At 42.8% G+C, this 18,716-nt stretch overlaps 1 protein-coding gene across 4 annotated transcripts in view; it reads left to right on the top strand.

The window, feature by feature from the left end:
* Positions 1-18,716, top strand: part of LOC129827979 (follistatin-related protein 5-like) — a 174,634-nt gene that overhangs the window by 66,921 nt on the left and 88,997 nt on the right. For all 4 annotated transcript variants that reach the window (XM_055889326.1, XM_055889325.1, XM_055889327.1 and 1 more), the window contains exon 4: positions 1,850-2,101. In XM_055889326.1, the coding sequence (XP_055745301.1) occupies positions 1,850-2,101 (252 nt within the window). The remainder of the gene's footprint in view (positions 1-1,849; positions 2,102-18,716) is intronic.

Here is an 18,716-nt window from a genome sequence, read left to right as displayed (position 1 = left end):
TGCACCCACGGGGAGTCGCTACCAGGTTGACGAAGCCTCTTTACGAGTGGTTTGTTTGTTACTGTATTCATGTTCCCTGCCAACGGATTCCCTCGTCGACCAATGAGAGTACAGTGTTTTTATTTTCCTCTGTAGCACGTTTGTTTATTAGAACACCATGTGCACCTAGTGGAGCAGATGCATTGGTCATTGTAAAGAAGGCATCTGAGGCACTGAAGCGTCGTACCATTATGATGCACCACTCCTTATTCAATGGCCAATACTAAAGCTCAAAGATGATTACAGAGAAGAGTATGGTAGCCCCTGGTTTATACTTTGATCCTAATGTATATTTCATGTTATATAGCTCACCAGAGCAGTGGATTGTCCGATAAATATAAACATTTCAAAATGGTGGTGGATTTGTGAAAATTAGGACAGCGCTCACACTAGAGTCAAAACATTGTGTATAGACATGTTTCTTCTTACTTTATTCACAATGCTTTTAGCTTACGTAGTGAAATGGTGCCCTAATAATTATGGCGGTAGGCAACCAAAAAGCAACCTAAATAGACCTCCAGCAGATAAATGATGCTTATTGAGTGAATGTTCCCATCATTTCAGTGGCCATCATTCGTCTCAGTGGGATTGTTTTTCCAGCGTTGGTGGCCATGTTCTTACTCCCCTTGAGCAGTGCATATTATACCGTGATATTTGGGGGACCCCATTGACGTTTTCATCTGGCTGTCAAACAAATCTCTCCAAAAAGTAGGCTACCTACGCACATTTGTCAACACCAAAATGATTCCAGCATCCAAAAAGTGCACTGTGAAGTGTGAACCCGCCATTTGATTAATGGAAGGAGATTTCTGTTACAAAACACCAAAAAGTGTAATTACATTCAGCGATTGTCATTAGGCCTACACTCTTTTAGCCCGAATTAGCCTAATTGATGAGTCTTGCTGACAAATGAACCATTTTTGTAAAAAGAAAAAAGTCAGAACACCTGAAACGGAGCTGTGTCCGTCCTGAGCTCATCGGTGCAGGGAAACGGAGTTCCCAGTTGAAACAATGTTGCTCGCGAAAGCTTAAGCCAGACAGAGAGAGATCAGTACAAAATTGCATTTGAAACAAATAATGAAAAGTAATTTGCACACTGCCCTTGAGAGTGATTCCAAAGGGCAATGGAACTGGTGGATAGGGGACCTAAGAGAGAGCAACCTTCCGTTTGAGACCCAACACATTTGATACGGATGAGAGGTTATCGTGCTCCTTGCCCTGTCAAGAATACTTACTGCTTGTGGAGGTTGACTTGTTAAACACACGATAACACACTGCCTGAAAAGTAGTACAAAATCACATAAAACACAATTTTCTGCCTCAATACGAGATTTACTCGTATTAAACCTAGGCAGTTACTATAAGTAAACTTCAAAAGCTTTTCAAACACTTACTATCATCTTATTACTTTTCTAGTTTCTGATGTTAATGTTTTTACATTCTTGTAGAACCTACAGCTACATGGGATCTTCATTTGATCACCCTGTTGTTGCAGGAAATGCGAACTTGCAGTGTAATCAAGGTTTAAAAAGGCTTCTAACGTTTGGCATTTCCATTTAAAAATGTCAGACTTGATTTGCCCTCACTAAAAATGTATCAACCTATACAAAAAAATGTATATTAATTATAATCCACACAATAATTCACATTTCCTGTTGTTGCAGGATTATTTTTATCCTGTGAGAAACTGATCAAATTAAGATCCGACATCTGTACTTTAAGTCAACTTTCAAACTCTAACAAACTATCGTCCTATTACTCCTATTATTTTCTGATTTTAAACGTTTCTTTATTTGTGTTTTCCTTGCAGGGTTTTTGGGCCATAACAATGGCTTCCAGAGTCCTTGTGAGCACAAGTACTGTGGCCTTGGGCGTCACTGCGTGGTCAACCATGAGAGTGGTAAAGGGGAGTGCAACTGTCTAGACCGCTGTAAACCACACTACAAACCGGTGTGTGGCTCAGACGGCAAGCTGTATCAGAACCACTGTGAGCTCCACCGTGCCTCCTGTCTGGGTGCACAGAGAATAACTATCATGCACAGCGAGGAATGCTTCTACAAAGGTAAGAATTACATCTCATAACGTCATAAAATGTCTGTCATGGAATGTGCAAGATCATATTATGGGGTCAAAATGCTCTATACTCTTTAAAAAAAGTTTTTTTTGGCTGTCCCCATAGGATAACCCTTTTTTGGTTCCAGGTGAACCCTTTTGGGTTCCATGTAAAACCCTCTGTTTTACATGGAACTAAAAAAGGATAACTAAAAAAGGAAAAAGGGTTCTTCAAAGGGTTCTCTTATGGGGACAGCCGAAGAACCCTTTAACTTCTTCAGGATCGGATGAGCTAACGTAGGCTAATGCGATTAGCATGAGGTTGTAAGTAACAAGAACATTTCCCAGGACATAGACATATCTGATCTTGGCAGAAAAATTAAATTCTTGTTAATCGAACTGCACTGTCCAATTTACAGTAGCTATTACAGTGAAAGAATACCATGTTATTGTTAAAGGAGAGTGCATAATTTTGAACATGAAAAGTTATTAATAAACAAATTAGGCAGATTTGGGCAGTCTTGATACAACAATTTGAACAGAAATGCAATTGTTCTTTGGATCAGTCTAAAACTTTCCACATACACTGCTGCCATCTAGTGGCCAAAATCTAAATTGCACCTGGGCTGGAATAATACATTATGGCCTGTCTCTTGCTTTTCAAAGATTATGGTACAAACAAAATACAAAATAACTTGTTTTTTTCTTTGTATTATCTTTTACCAGATCTATTGTGTTATTTTCTCCTGCATTCCTTTCACATTTCCACATACGTCAAAGTGTTTCCTTTCAAATGGTACCAACAAAATGCATATCCCTGCTTCAGGGCCTGAGCTACAGGCAGTTTGAATAGGGTATGTCATTTTAGGCAAGAAAATTGAAAAAAGGGGTGGATCCTTAAGAGGTTTTAAGGTTCTAGATAGCACCTTTTCCTATAAGAGTCTAAATCAGAGCTTTGGAGAAGCCACCAGAGATCCTGCCTCATTGCAGTTTTCAGAAATTCATATCTTACACGGAATGTTTTTGTTGTTAGAAATAATGGTTTTGTACAGTGATGGAGCCATCTCTCACTTTATGAACCTGATACAGCATCCAGTAGCTACTTCTTATACCCTGCTATCTCTATTAGTTTCTAAGTTGATGCAAAGCATTGCTTGTTTTTATATCATGAGCAGGTGGTAATACTGTACACACCAATGCTTTGATTTCCCCAGAGAATTTCAGATGCTCTGGAACATTGATTGTACAAAGACACCAATTATTTTTCCTGTATGGTAAAAAAATGGGCTTTTCATAGGTGTTATGGTGTAGACCAGGGATACTCAAGTGCTATTTGAGAAGGTCCAGTCACAAAAGTCCTAGGTGGCAAAGGTCCGGAATGACATTGTAATTTATCGGCTTAATAACAAACCCCCACCTAGCAAACCATGCGACCTCGAAGCCCGACCGAGTATTAACCCCGTTCTGGGTCCGGATCCGGTCCGTGGTCCGCTAGTTGAGTATGTAGGGTGTAGACCATGGAGTGGGTCTCAATAATATCTTTGTTTTTTCGTGAAGTGTGCACTTGTTCACTACTTTACACAAATCGAAAAGCATTGGATTGGTGGAGGCAAGGACTAGTGGGAGTTTCCACCATCTTATACCAGTTATTTCCTTTCAAATCAGTGAAGGGAAGTTAACAAGTGCACACTTTGGGAGGAAGGAGAGATAATTGGTACACATGACAAGCTATGTGATTTCTTATAATATTAGTGAGAGAAACATTGATTTACCTGGATTTCTGGGAAACAGAGTTTCAATATACCTTTCCTTTTGCAGGATGCACAATTGCATGATTCCTGTGCAAGCGAACTGCTGCAAGTGAATTGTCCACTACATGATAAGCTACACAGGAAAATAGGAAAACAGTAAATGTAAAACTCATGTTTCCCATTTTCCATCACAATTATTAGTTTGGAATTGGAAGAATAGTACAATCAAAGGTTGTATATTTTGCGGAACAAAAGACCCCGTCATAGAAGTGCGTATAAAAACCCCTCTATAATGAAAGTATTATCACTTTCCTCCCATGCATGAGTCTGAGGCAATTCAGTCAGGGTAGGACCTTGTCTGCATGCATACGCAAAGGGTACCAATCCTTTTCATCCCAATCAGACAAAGACATTTGGATCAATGATCTGTCCCTGGTTGTCTGGTGCTCTAATCAACTTCTCCATGTGTCCTGTCTGGTCAACCTTCCATCCTAGCCATCTGAAAATCAAGCCTCAATCAATGAGCATTCATAAGTGGGATTGTGATATTTGACCGACGTAGGCTGAATCAATACAAGATCAACATGAGCCAAATCAAAAAGGCTCTCGGCCTGAAAATGGTTTCTTTTAGTTGCTCTTTGTCTGTGCCCAGAATTGTTTTTTTACAGTGACTGATTTGTAATCAATTTCTTATTCGATGTGAGCAGCATAGGCACTGCTCGTAGACCTGTTGGTCCAATTAGAGCCCTCTCCTTTTTAAAATATTCATGGCCCCTTAAAAGCTTTGTTTTACTCTCTAGAAATAGACTGCAGTATTACTGCACTTGTAGCCACTTCCTGCTATTCCATTAGTATTTTCCCTGATAGGGCAAAGCACTAATGTTTACAACATTTGTCTTTCTTCTACATTAGTGCCCGCGTAGGTCTTGGCGGCAAATGACTGTAGAGGATTTGTTCATTGCAGCACATACAAAAGTCACAGTTTAAAATGGTGGGAAATAGATAATTGAGGCAAATGTGTAGTGGCGCTTACAGCTAGAATCCAGACATAATTATAACGTGTTGTGATTGGGGGTTATTAGTGGTGAAATGGAATGTGGCTAAATGTCATATTATAAAACATGTCATTCACATATTTATAGCCCATGCAGACCCTGATTTCAATTTACCTTGAGTTAATGGGCATAAATACTTCCTTAGTGCAATCGTGATTTCCAATCATTTCAATATCACTCTAAAATTGTTTTCCCTTTTGGTAGTGTCAATGTAAATGCAGACGAACTCAAGTTCAGCCATTTCTATAAAATGAAGTATAACACCTGATTACTATATGGAAAGGGTTCTACATTGAACCCAAAAGAGTTCTACCTGGAACAAAAATGGGTTTACCTGGAACCAAAAAGGGTTCTTCAAAGGGTTCTCCAATGTGACAACCGAAAAATCCTTTTAGGTTCTACATAGCACCTTTTTTTTTTTCGAAGAGTGTATGGACCGACCAAATCAGAGCATTTAGTCCTTGATATCCAACACGACCTCTACTATCTTTACACCCTTGGCAAGGAAATTAACCAATTGAACTTTTTCGTTCTTAAATCACGTGATCATTAGCTATGTTTTGTTTCTTTAAAAAAAAATATCAAATAGATGCGACAATTACCTGCTAGGGTGAGTTCCCATTTGACTATCTTGTTTCGATAACAGTTGGACGTAATGACATCACAGAAACCTACAGTGTTGAATGAAACAGTAGTGGTTGAAGTGTTTCCATCACCCATTTAGGCAAATTGTGCATTAATAAATTGGTGACAGCCTGTATGCCTTGCCCACCTATCTGTTTCCTGTATCAGGTAGCCCGCAAAAAGCCAGCATGGATAGAATGCAATACTTGACTAATATTTGCCATATTCTAATAATTCTCATGTGCCAACGTATCGCCACGTTTCGTGCCATGGTGATACTTGCACTCCTGTAGATCTGAAGTAATTGGATGGTGAAACCTGCATCAAACCAACCAGAAAAGCAAGGTGAAGCAATTCAAGCATTGTTCAAAGTCAGGATAATCCTTGTCCTGCAAAGAAACATTCTTTTTATAGCTGATAAAATTCATTTTTGCAAGCAGTAGGCAATCATCGGCAGTTATCATTTATATGAAAAACACCATTTCCATCATCATTTGACGCACTAAAGAAAAATCCACGCCTGTCGAACGGATAGAAATGATGTTGAACGGATAAAAAGAATTCTCATATATCTTCCATTTCCATTACAGATGTCGCAAATATTTTATTGTGTCTGGCAGACACGGACCACAGAGTAGAGCTGCCTTGTATAGCATCACACTAATGCCATGCTAATGTCACAGTAAGACAAGAAACAGACATCCAGGCCTCGAAAAGACTTAAGTCAAGTTGCAAATGCCAGATTAGGTTGATAGAGGGACAATTAGTACCAGGGGCTTGGGTTGCCTAGCAGCAATGATTGTTTTCAAATGTGAGAAGAAAAAAACCTGCTAGGGCTCTTCTGAGTTGGTCTCAGCTTAATTAGTACATGTGGAAATGGACAGCCTCTATCTGCACAGCGCACTCTCGCTCTTATCTCCTAGGAAGGACAGGATAAAAAATGACAGCCAATGCGTTGACTGAAGGTTCTCATTAGGACTTTGGATAACATATGACCCCCGTCTACCCCCCCCCCCCCCCCCCCACACACTCCCTCCTCTACTGCTCGGAAACCGAGTCGGGATTGGATTTGATTGAAATATGAGTGGAGAACAAAAGCTGGTCCAATCCAAGGGGGAAGTTTCATGGATGGAAGCAAGGCAATCTCAGCAGCAGACAATTGACACAACCATAGACAATTAACAATGAGTTCCTGGCATTCCAGCCAAGTGCTCTCTGTGCTTCAGAAACTCATCCATGTACCAGTAGAATGAGATTTTTAGTTTGTGTTGTTGCTTTCATGTGATAATCAATGATGTCACTCATCCGGAGCAAGGATTCAATCATAGAACCAGCCCGATTGCTTTGGTCTTTGACTATTTGGATGTTGAGTAGTGATATAGCATATCCGTGTGATTTCAGTGTGCCTAGAAAGACAAAGACAAAGTTTTAAGATTAGCCTAGGATACCTTAAAGGTAAGAGATGCTTAATTACAATACCCTAAGGAGTATTTGGTTATGTATGTCTTGATACTGTATGTGAATAGGGAATGGAGTCAATGAAACATGCATTGCATTATCGTGCAACTGCAGAGAAAGTCCCATGTTTCCTGTGTGACAAAGATGCACTACTTTAATAAAACCAAAATACTGTAAGTTGTTTGGTCTCGCCCGTGTAAGGTTGTTTTATTAATCAAATGCTTTGGCATATGTCTATAGGGGGAATGTGCAACATCTTCAGTCTCACCTTTATTGTGCATGTTTTCATATTGTATGTGTTACACTGTTATTGAGTACTTTCTTTTATAAGATTTTCCCTCCAGGGAAATTTACATTGAGTTAGTACTCGTGGTGCTCTCTGCATTTATTTATATTCAAGAAATACAATTTCACGTCAACTATATGTATGCAGAGGAAGCAATTAAGGTTTCAGTGTTTCATCTCGCTTCAAAATCCCAAATTAAATGTTGTTTAGAAACAGAATTAGTCTCCGGCAAAAGTTCACTGCGAATAGTTTGCGCCAACCTCCAGTCAACTGTCAATGTTACCTGTTGCTAGGTTTGTGGTGATATGGACTGAGTTCTCTGTGGAAATACAGTGTCTCAATTATGTTTATTTTAATTTTTTTTACTATCTCTCAACAAATTGTTTTGCTGAACTAACAAAAAAGCCCTATCCGTCGAGCTCTTTAACATACTGGAAGTCATTTATCATACATAGTAAGTATTCTTTTTTTTATCACAGTAAATCATCTCAAGTGCTGAATCTTTGTTTGAATATCAATATGTTTCATTCAGGAACCAAGTTTGAATCTTCTGATAGAAGACATCTGTTCCACTTTTGGAGGATCACTGATTTAAATTAGCATAAATGACTGGGCTTTCCTCTAAGAAGTATTTTTATGTTGTTGAGGGAGACATTTAATGTAACAATTCTTAAATCCATGAATACGAGACACATCTTGATTTCCTATGTACAGTGAACGATAGATTACCTTTACAAAACAGGCAGCATCTTAATTTCTTATACGCGAATATGCGGTAAAAATAACATATTTTGTCAACCACAACCTACAGTGTCCCGATGGCCTTCACAGTGTGCCTCACAACAAAACCCTTCCGTGTGGATGGTTCCCTGGTGGCCTGCTGTACGTCAGAAAAAACATGCTTATGAAGCCATCATGGCGTCTTTTCCCAGGAGACCTTCTATCTAAATGAGGTCTCTGTGCTTTTCAATTCTAGTGAGACGACACAGTGGGATTTGCCTGCCTGAAACCTCAGAAGTAAGACCTCAGAAGCTCTGTGCGCTCTTTCTTTTTTTAATGACTAGGCTTGGCACGGATGCAGCGACCTCCACGTGAGACCCTGGGTGTGTCAGGCCCCCCCCAACCCCATAAACCTGCATTGTCACCTACAGAAAGGCTCCTCATTAAATCCTGACCTGTGTATCATTACGTTTTCAAAGGCTATGGGTGTAAATCAACCCCCAGGGTCTGTCTGCATGCATCTTACCTACAGTATGTATGTGTATCTCAATGCTCCATTTTCAAATGTTTGTGTGGTTGTGCTACAGTGTTTAATAGTGGCTAACAGTTCAATGCTAAAGTGCACTAACACTCCGAGTAGTCGAGATTAAACGTTCCGGCTCAATCCAGACAGATTATGAGGCTCATCTGCTGTATATCAAATGAATGATGCAGGATCAGTTTGGTGCATTTGTGACTAAGAACAGCACACACAGGCACATATGAGAAAAGATAGAGACGCTAAATTAGCCTCTTGTTGTCACCTTCTGACCCTAGTTCTTTTGTATTTTCTTTGTTTTAGTTGGTCGGGGCTTGAGTTGGGTGGGTTCTATGTGTTGTGTTTCTATGTGGGGTTTTCGTTTGGCCTGATATGGTTCTCAATCAGAGGCAGGTGTTTGTCATTGTCTCTGATTGGGAGCCATATTTAGGTAGCCTGTTTTGTAGTGTGTTTTGTGGGTGATTGTTCCTGTTATGTTGTTCATGTTCGTGTGTTCACTATTTCGGGACTGTAGCGTCTTCGTTTGTTTATTGTTTTGTTCTTGCTTAAAAGTATTCGAAATAAATATGAATACTCACCACGCTGCATCTTGGTCCGACATTTCCTACTCCTCAGATGAAGAGGACGAAGACTCCTATTACAGAATCACCCACCAAAACCGGACCAAGCAGCGTGGTAACGGGCAGCAGCAGGAGCGGCAGCGATATCTGGAGAAATGGACTTGGGAGGAGATTCTGGACGGTAAGGGACCCTGGGCATAGGCTGGTGAATATCGCCGCCCAAAAGCTGAGCTGGAGGCAGCGAAAGCGGAGAGGCGGCGGTATGAGGAAGCAGCACGAAAGCGCGGATGGAAGCCCGAGAGGCAGCCCCAAACATTTCTTGGGGGAGGCACACGGGGAGTGTAGCTGGGTCAGGTAGGAGACCTGAGCCAACTCCCCGTGCTTACTGTAAGGAGCCGAGGATGGAACCGGAGCCAGTCGGGGTGGAATTAGAGGTGAGCAAGGGGAGCGAAGCAGAGACAGTGAAGGAATTAATGGGGAGATTGGAGGAGAGAGTAATGAGGGAGTTGCTATGTTGGTGCATGAGGCACGACATCCGCCCGACGGAACGTGTCCGGGATTTGATGTCACCTGAGTCAGCTCTCCATACTCGTCCTGAGGCGTGTGCTAGCCGTCTGGTGAAGACTGTGCCAGCCCCACGCACCAGGCCTCCTGTGCGCCTCCCTAGCCCTGCACGTCCTGTGGCAGCCCCACGCACCAGCTCTCCTGTGGCAGCCCCACGCACCAGCCCTCCGGTGGCGGCGCCACGTACCAGGCCTCCAGTTCCAGCACCCCGCACTCGCCTTGAGGTGCGTGTTCCCAGCCCGGTACCACAAGTTCCGGCACCACGCACCAGGCCTACTGTGCGCCTCCAGGGTCCAGTATGCCCTGTTCCTGCTCCCTGCACTCGCCCAGTGGTGCGTGTCCCCAGCACGGTACCTCCAGTTCCGGCACCACGCACCAGGCCTACTGTGCGCCTCAGCCCGTCTGTCCTGAGCCGTCAGAGCCGCCTGTCTGTCCTGAGCCGTCAGAGCCGCCCATCTGTCCTGAGCCGTCAGAGCCGCCCGTCTGTCCTGAGCCGTCAGAGCCGCCCGTCTGTCCTGAGCCGTCAGAGCCGCCCGTCTGTCCTGAGCCGTCAGAGCCGCCCGTCTGTCCTGAGCCGTCAGAGCCGCCCGTCTGTCCTGAGCCATCAGAGCCGCCCGCCTGTCAGGAGCCGCCAGAGCCGCCCGCCAGTTAGGAGCCGCCAGAGCCGCCCGCCAGTCAGGAGCCGCCCGCCAGAGCCGCCCGCCAGTCTGGAGCCGCTCTTCAGTCCGGAGCTGCCCTTCAGTCCGGAGCTGGCTTTCAGTCCGGAGCTGGCTTTCAGTCCGGAGCTGCCCCTCAGTCCGGAGATGCCCCTCAGTCCGGAGCTGCCCCTCAGTCCGGAGCTGCCCCTCAGTCCAGTGGGGCCCTTTAGTAGGGTTGCAAGTCATAGGTTGGTGGCAAGGGTCATCGCTCAAAGGACGCTACGAAAGCGGACTAAGACAATGGTGGAGTGGGGTCTACATCCAGCGCCAGAGCCGCTACCGCGGACAGATGCCCACCCAGACCCTCCCCTATAGGTTCAGGTTTTGCAGCCGGAGTCCCCACCTTGGGGGGGGGGGGGGGGGGGTACTGTCACGTTCTGACCCTAGTTCTTTTGTATTTTCTTTGTTATAGTTGGTCAGGGCGTGGGTTGGGTGGGTTCTATGTGTTGTGTTTCTATGTGGGGTTTTCGTTTGGCCTGATATGGTTCTCAATCAGAGGCAGGTGTTTGTCATTGTCTCTGATTGGGAGCCATATTTAGGTAGCATGTTTTGTAGTGTGTTTTGTGGGTGATTGTTCCTGTTATGTTGTTCATGTTCGTGTGTTCACTATTTCGGGACTGTAGCATCTTCGTTTATTTAGTTTGTTTATTGTTTTGTTCTTGCATAAAAGTATTCGAAATAAATAAGAATACTCACCACGCTGCATCTTGGTCCGACATTTTCCTACTCCTCAGATGAGGAGGATGAAGACTCCTATTACACTTGCCTTGAAATCATACAGAACAATTATTTCTGTATGATGGTGTTACTCAAATTCTGCTTCAAAAAATCTGCCGTCATTCAACCCTGCATTTGAAACAAAACCTCATACAAATTGAAAATGAAAATGTTTGCTTTTGGTCTTAAAATTATTAAGAAATACAGTGAGTATTGGGACAGTGACACTTTTTTTTATTGTTTTGGCCCTGTACTCAGCTTTATTTTGAGAGTGTTTTCATCCATAACAGGTGGACCGTTTAGGAATTACAGCACTTGCTGTAGTTCCCCCATTTTAGGAGCCAAAATTATTGGGACAAATTCACGTCTTTAACCTGTATTTATTTATTTTACCTTTATTTTACTAGGCAAGTCAGTTAAGAACAAAATCTTATTTTACAATTACGGCCTACCCCGGCCAAACCCTCACCTAACCTAACCTGGACATATTGTGCACAACCCTATGGGACTCCCGATCACGGCCGGTTGTGATACCTGCCGGGATGAAACCAGGGTCTGTAGTGACGCCTCTAGCACTGTAATGCAGTGCCTTAGACCGATGCGCCACTCGGGAGCCACTTATACTGTATGGTTATTAAAAAGTAAAGTATTTGCTCCCATATTCATTTTAACAGACACTCTTATCCAGAGCGACTTACAGTAGTGAGTGCATACATTTTCAAACCCACAACCCTGGCATTGTAAACGCCATGCTCTACCAACTGAGCCACTTGGGACCACGCAATCAATACACGCAATGAATACACGCAATGAATACATCAAGCTTGTGACTACAAATTTCTTCGATGCATTTGTTGTTTTTTTTGGTCAGATTATTTTGTGTCCAATTGAAATTTATGGTAAATAATGTATTGTGTAATTTTGGAGTAACTTTTACTGTAAATAAGAACTGAATATAAACGCAACATATAATGTGTTGGTTCCATGTTTCGTGAGCTGAAATAAAAGAAAATGTTCCAGAAATGTTCCATACACACAAAAAGCTTATTTCTCAATAATGTTGTGCACAAATTTCTTTACATCCCTGTTAGTGAGGATTTCTCCTTTGCAAAGATAATCCATCCACCTGACAGGTGTGGCATATAAAGAAGCTGATTAAACAGCATGATCATTACACAGGTGAACCTTGTGCTGGGGACAATAAAAGGTCACTCCAAAATGTGCCGTTTTGTCACACAACACAATGTCACAAATGACTCAAGTTTTGAGGGAGCATGCAATTGGCATCCTGACTGCAGGATTGTCCACCAGAGCTGTTGCCAGAGATTTTAATGTTAATTTCTCTACCATAAGCCGCCTCTAATGTTGTTTTAGATAATTTGGCCTCACGACTGCAGACCACGTGCATGGCGTTGTGTGGGCGAGCGGTTTGCTGATGTTATCGTTGTGAACAGAGTGCCCCATGATGGGGGGTGAGGTAATGGTATGGTCAGACATAAGCTACAGACAACGAACACAATTGCATTTTATCAATGGCAATTTCCAACAGAAATACTGTGGCAAGATCGTGAGGCCCATTTTTTTTTAAAGGTATCCGTGACTAACAGTTAAATAAAGGTTAAATAAAAATAAATAAATATAAGATGCATATCTATGGAAATGTATTTCAATTGACTGATTTGCTCATGTGAACTGCAACTCATTAAAATCCTAGAAATGGTTGCGTTTATACTTTTGTTCAGTATACATTAATGTGGATGCTACCATGTAAATAGATAATCCCTAATGAATTGTGAATAATGATGATTGAGAAAGTAACGTACAAATATCATACCCCCCCAAAAAAAAATACTAACCTCCCTTGTTATTGTAATGGAGAGAGCTAAGCATGTCTTGGGGGTATTATATTTGTGCAGTGCATTTCGGTTCTGTGAGGCCTGGGATTGAAGGAAAATCAGTCAGTAATCATGATTTGTCAAATAAAAATAGTACGGAGGTCGTCAGAATGTTTTACAAAAGGGGACATTACACCCAAGGTTTATCAGCAATGAAATCAATCACTTTTAGTCACTCTCTGATGTACAGTTCGTGATCTGAGCATTTAGTATGTTTCAGCAAAGCCACAGGAACATCTGTGAGGGAATTTATGCAGTGAGTAATGGAAGACCAGCCACTGGACTTTTAGTAGGTTCTGAATTGCTGTTGACAGGAGGAAGATCAGTAAGTCGTGTTGAAAAGTTGTACATGGAATTCAGTCATAAAGAGTATTCAGCTGAGCTTCCCAAACAGGGATTTTATTTTGTTGCCATGATAATAGATTTAAAGAGTAACCTAGGTAACATCGAGGGACATGTTCCCATTTCTACTACGGGGACTCTAAGATCAATATTCTGTGTGTTGGAATGGAGCTATCAGGTTCAGTATAGATTTTCTTGTCTTTTATTGCTCTTCATTTGGCTTTTTCTGAGATCCCAACAACTCATGATGATAGACATATCACTGGATGGCATAGCCAGCCTGTCTTATTATGGCAAAATAAAGACAGATGCTGTAGGAGGACGTTGCAGATTTATTGCATAGCTTTGGGGAAAGGGAATGGCCCATTTGTCGAAAATGTATATACTAAGAGAAATTTGCATTCAAATGATCTCATGTTTCTTTGTCTAGTCCTCTGCAGTCACGTACATGTACTAAAGAGTCGGTATCGGACCTGGGTCATATGCATGTCTCCAGACTGTTATTCCATTGAGTTAAAGTCTAGGAATTAGCTTGGGGAGCTAATATGTTTCTTTAGGATAATGCTTCTTTAGGTCTCAGTCAAGGTTAGCCATCATGTGACGGTGAGTTTAATCCACTTAACCACCCCTCCGCTACTCTGGCCTAGACATGCTAGTGGAGTGTAAGGTTGAGTCGACAATCCACCACTTTCCCAACCATAAAGCGATGCTAAGGGCCCCGAGACATGCTCGTCCCCCTCAGTCCATGCCAAAGCCTGCCATACACTTCCAGGAAGAAGATTACCAGCTTCGACAGAGTCAGTACGATATCCCCTCTTTTTATATTCTTCAATTCTTAGAAGTAAAAACTCACTGTCATGTGTTGCATCAGAAGGTGAAAAAATACAGCAATGTTCTTTGAAGATAGTGTCACGCCCTGGCCTTAGTTATCTTTGTTCTCTTTATTATTTTGGTTAGGTCAGGGTGTGACGAGGGAGGTTTGTGTCTTTTTGTCTCGTCTAGGGTGTTTGTACCATCTAGGGTTTTTTTGTAGAGTTATGGGGTTGTGTTCATTATGGGTGTTTATGTAAGTCTATGGTTGCCTAGATTGGTTCTCAATTAGAGGCAGGTGTTCATCGTTGTCTCTGATTGGGAACCATATTTAGGCAGCCATGTTCTTTGGGTATTTTGTGGGTGATTGTTTCCTGTGTCAGTGTTTGTGCCGCACGGGACTGTTACGGTTTGTTCACGGTTATTGTTTTTGTATTGGTGTTCATTGTTCAGTTTTCTATATTAAAACATGGACACCTACCACGCTGCGTATTGGTCCGATCCTTGTTACACCTCTTCAGACGAAGAAGAGGAAGACAGCCGTGACAGGTAGCCTACCCACAGGTAGCCTTCCCCGTTCATTTAGGAACGGGGAAGAGGAGTGTTTCATAGGATGTTTATTTATTTGCCAGCCTTTTCTTTTGGAATGTAGTTAAAGTTGTGCAAACAAACAGTTCATGTAAGACTTTAACTTAAATCAAATCAAATTTGATTTGTGACATGCTTCGTAAACAACAGTTGTAGCTTAACAGGGAAATGCTTACTTAAGGGCACTTCCCAACAATGCAGAGAGAAATAAAATAGAGAAATAATAGAAAAGTAAATTATTAATTAAAGTAATAATACATACACAATGAGTAACTTTAACTTGGCAATATACACAAGGTACCAGTACCAAGTTGATGTGCAGGGGTATGAGGTGATTGAGGTAGATATGTACATGTAACTAGGAAAAAAGTGACTAGGCAACAGGATTTATAATTAACAGTAGCAGCAGCGTTTGTGTTGAGTAAAAAAACAGATTGCACAAAGGGTCAAGGCAGCTATTTGGTTAAATATTTAACTAACTATTTAGCAGTCTTATGGCTTGGGGGGTAAAAGTTGTTCATTGTTCTGTTGCTTCCAGACTTGGTGCATCTCTGCCGCTTGCTGTGCGATAGCAGAGAGAACAGTCTATGATTTGGGTGGCTGGAGTCTGAGAGTTTTTAGGGCCTTCCTCTGAAACCGCCTGGTATAGAGATCCTGGATGGCTGGGAGCTCAGCCCCGGTGATGTACTGGGCCATACGCATTACCCTCTGTATCGCCTTGCTGTCGGATGCCAAGCAGTTGACATACCAAGCGGTGATGCAGCCAGACAAGAGGCTCTCAATGGTGCAGCTGTCAAACTTTTTGCCCAAACTTTTCAGCCTTCTGAGGGAGAAGAGCCATTGTCGTGCCCTCTTCACGACTGTATCGGTGTGTGTGGGCCATGATAGATCCTCAGTGATGTGGACACAGAGGAAATTGACGCTCTCAACCCGCTCCACTATAGCCCGTCGATGTGAATGGGGGGGGGGGGGTGCTCGTCCCTCCTGTAGAGGTTGTTCTCTTGGCAGCCTGCCAGGTATCTGACCTCTTCCCTATGGCTGTATCATCATCTTCAGTGATCAGGCCTATCACCGCCGTGTCGTCAGCAAACATAATGATAGTGTTGGAGTTGTGGGTGAACAGGGAGCACAGAAGGGGACTAAGCACACACCCCAGAGAATCCCCTGTGTTGAGGGTCAGCGTGTCGGATTTGTTGTTGCCTACCCTCACCACCCTCCCCACCTGGGGCAGCACTTCAGGAAGTCCAGGATCCAGTTGCATAGAGAGGTGTTCAGTTCCAGGGTCCTTAGCTTAGTGACAAGGTTGGAGGAGCACCATGGTGTTGAACCCTGAGCTGTAGTCAATGAACAGCATTCTCACATAGGTGTTCCACTTGTCCCGGTTGGAGAGGGCAGTGTGGAATGCAATAGAGATTGCATCATCTGTGGATCTTTTGGGGCGGGATGCGAATTGGATTGGGTCCACTTGCCAGCTGATTAGCGCATGCTCTGAGAATGCGTCCTAGTCAACCATCTGCCGCCCTGCATGTCAATCTGTGAATGTCTTTTTTTTTTATTATTTTATTATTTTTATTTTATTTATTTATTTATTTTTATTTATTTTTTTATCCCATTTTCTCCCCAATTTTCGTGGTATCCAATCGCTAGTAATTACTACCTTGTCTCATCGCTACAACTCCCGTACGGGCACGGGAGAGACGAAGGTCGAAAGCCATGTGTCCTCCGAAGCACAACCCAACCAGCCGTACTGCTTCTTAACACAGCGCGCCTCCAACCCGGAAGCCAGCCGCACCAATGTGTCGGAGGAAACACCGTGTACCTGGCCCCCCTTGGTTGGCGCGCACTGCGCCCGGCCCGCCACAGGAGTCGCTGGAGCGCGATGAGACAAGGATATCCCTACCGGCCAAACCCTCCCTACCCCGGACGACGCTATGCCAATTGTGCGTCGCCCCACGGACCTCCCGGTCGCGGCCGGCTGCGACAGAGCCTGGGCGTGAACCCAGAGACTCTGGTGGCGCAGTTAGCGCTGCGATGCAGTGCCCTAGACCACTGCGCCACCCGGGAGGCCTTAATCTGTGAATGTCAACCTGTTTAAAGGTCTTACATCGGCTATGCAGAGAGTGATAACAGATTCATCTTGAACAGCTGGTGGTCTCATTGTTGTGTTGTTGTGTTGAATTGAAATGAATGGAATTGGACCGGGAGACTTTGAGACTTTGAAAAGCACACAAATATTTAATAGCAATGCTTGAAGTCCTTAAGACGTTAGGTACAGTGCTACCCAAGCTCTACTGTTCAACCAGACGTCTTCAAGTGGGTATTTCGGAGGACTGCTGCATCAGAGTGTACCCACACTTTCACCACTTTAACCACAGGGCAATCCCAGTTGTATTCCCATTGTGATAAAACATATTGCTAGATTGAGGTTAGGAAAAAAAATTTTTACCCCTAGCTATTCAGACCTCTACAGATCCACACATCGAGGACTCAATCAACACATCACAGGGCCAAATAAAATCATAAAACACACAGTCAGATGATTCCGGTTATTCCGTGTGAGATGAAAAGCAATAATGATGAACATTTCACTTCAGAGGTTCTGGCCTTGTTTACGCACCGTCTAGCTCCTTCCATTTATGCTCTCCAGCAGGCCATCTAACCAGGCTAGGTCGCTCTGCCTCGTTTAAGAAACCACCTCACAGAAGCACGCCACATCAATTGTAAATGCATATTAAAAGCGTGGGCTGCATATACACCCGTGTGTCAATGCTGCTTATTGTACTAGCGAAGTCAAATATGACAGAAGCCCCGCTGGTTTCACTTTAAGACAAACGAATAACCATTGTCTTTGATTGGTGCGTGTCTTTATAGCAGGCTAAGCATCGAAGCCTGCCCTTATTCTTTTCATTTTGTACCTAAATTGGGCAATTATTCCATCAAACATGCGTGTAGAAAGTTGGAGGCCAGACACAAAACAATAATATGCCAAATTGTCCATTTAGACTTCTTTTGATGTTGTGGCCCTCTGATGTGCAGAATAGTATGTTGACAGAATGAAAATGTCATTATCTGATGTTCACTGAAAAAATTACGCTGAAACAGGTGATTTTTTTTATGAATCATGAAAGGCAAGGAAGAGTATTCATTTCATTTATGCTTTGCTGGTATGTATGTGGTAATTGATTAGAGAATGAAGGGCTACTGTACAGTAAGTATATCTGAGAAATGTCATTAACAAGTAAGTGTCATGGAAAAATCATATCATTGGTACTTTTGATATATATTCTTTAGTACAAAATGATATTGCTTTGCCAAACTAGGAACAAACACAATTGTCTAAATGTCCTTTTTTATTTGTCCGTGGTGAGAATACCTGCAGAGCTATTCTCACCATGTGTCAACCCGTCTTAACACGTTTCCTTTGAAATACCTGAAGAGGTATTCTCACTCATTTATCAGCCTCAATTGCAAAAAAAAAGTTTACAGTTCTCTGTTTTTTTCTTTTCCTCTATCCCCCTCCACCTCCTTTTCTTGATTTTATCCTCACTGAACAATTTGGAGAAATAAACAAAACAATTGCTGCCAAGATTGCTTGAAGCTGTGTCTTGAGTTTTGTGAGAGAGAGAGAAAAGGAGAGAGAGGGACAGAGCGGTGTGTCTGAGTGGAGTTAGAGCGTTTTATTCGGCAGAAATGTGTTGTAGTATAAAAGCACGAACCTCAAACTATGTACAGTACATCTAACCCCAGCTTGATGACACAGAGAAATGCATTTCATTTGTGGACAATGGCTACTTCCTCTACCAGGATATTTATCTCAAGGCACTGTGAAATAAACTCTGATCGATATCGTATAGAGCGCAGGACAAGCCCTTTGATTTGCTACTGTAATCGCCCTCAATAAGAGAAAAAACTTTGAGGAAAGAAAAGTTGAAGATCCCTTTTAAATATAGAAAAATCAGGATCAAACAGCATCTGATCCTGGATCTGTACATAAGGGCCTCTCCTGTGAGACTTTGGTC

The sequence above is a fragment of the Salvelinus fontinalis genome, chromosome 29, assembly GCF_029448725.1.
Source record: "Salvelinus fontinalis isolate EN_2023a chromosome 29, ASM2944872v1, whole genome shotgun sequence".
In the NCBI taxonomy this organism is placed as follows: Eukaryota; Metazoa; Chordata; class Actinopteri; order Salmoniformes; family Salmonidae; genus Salvelinus; species Salvelinus fontinalis.
Note: the sequence above shows the minus strand (reverse complement) of the source record. Positions and strands in the feature narration are given on the sequence as shown.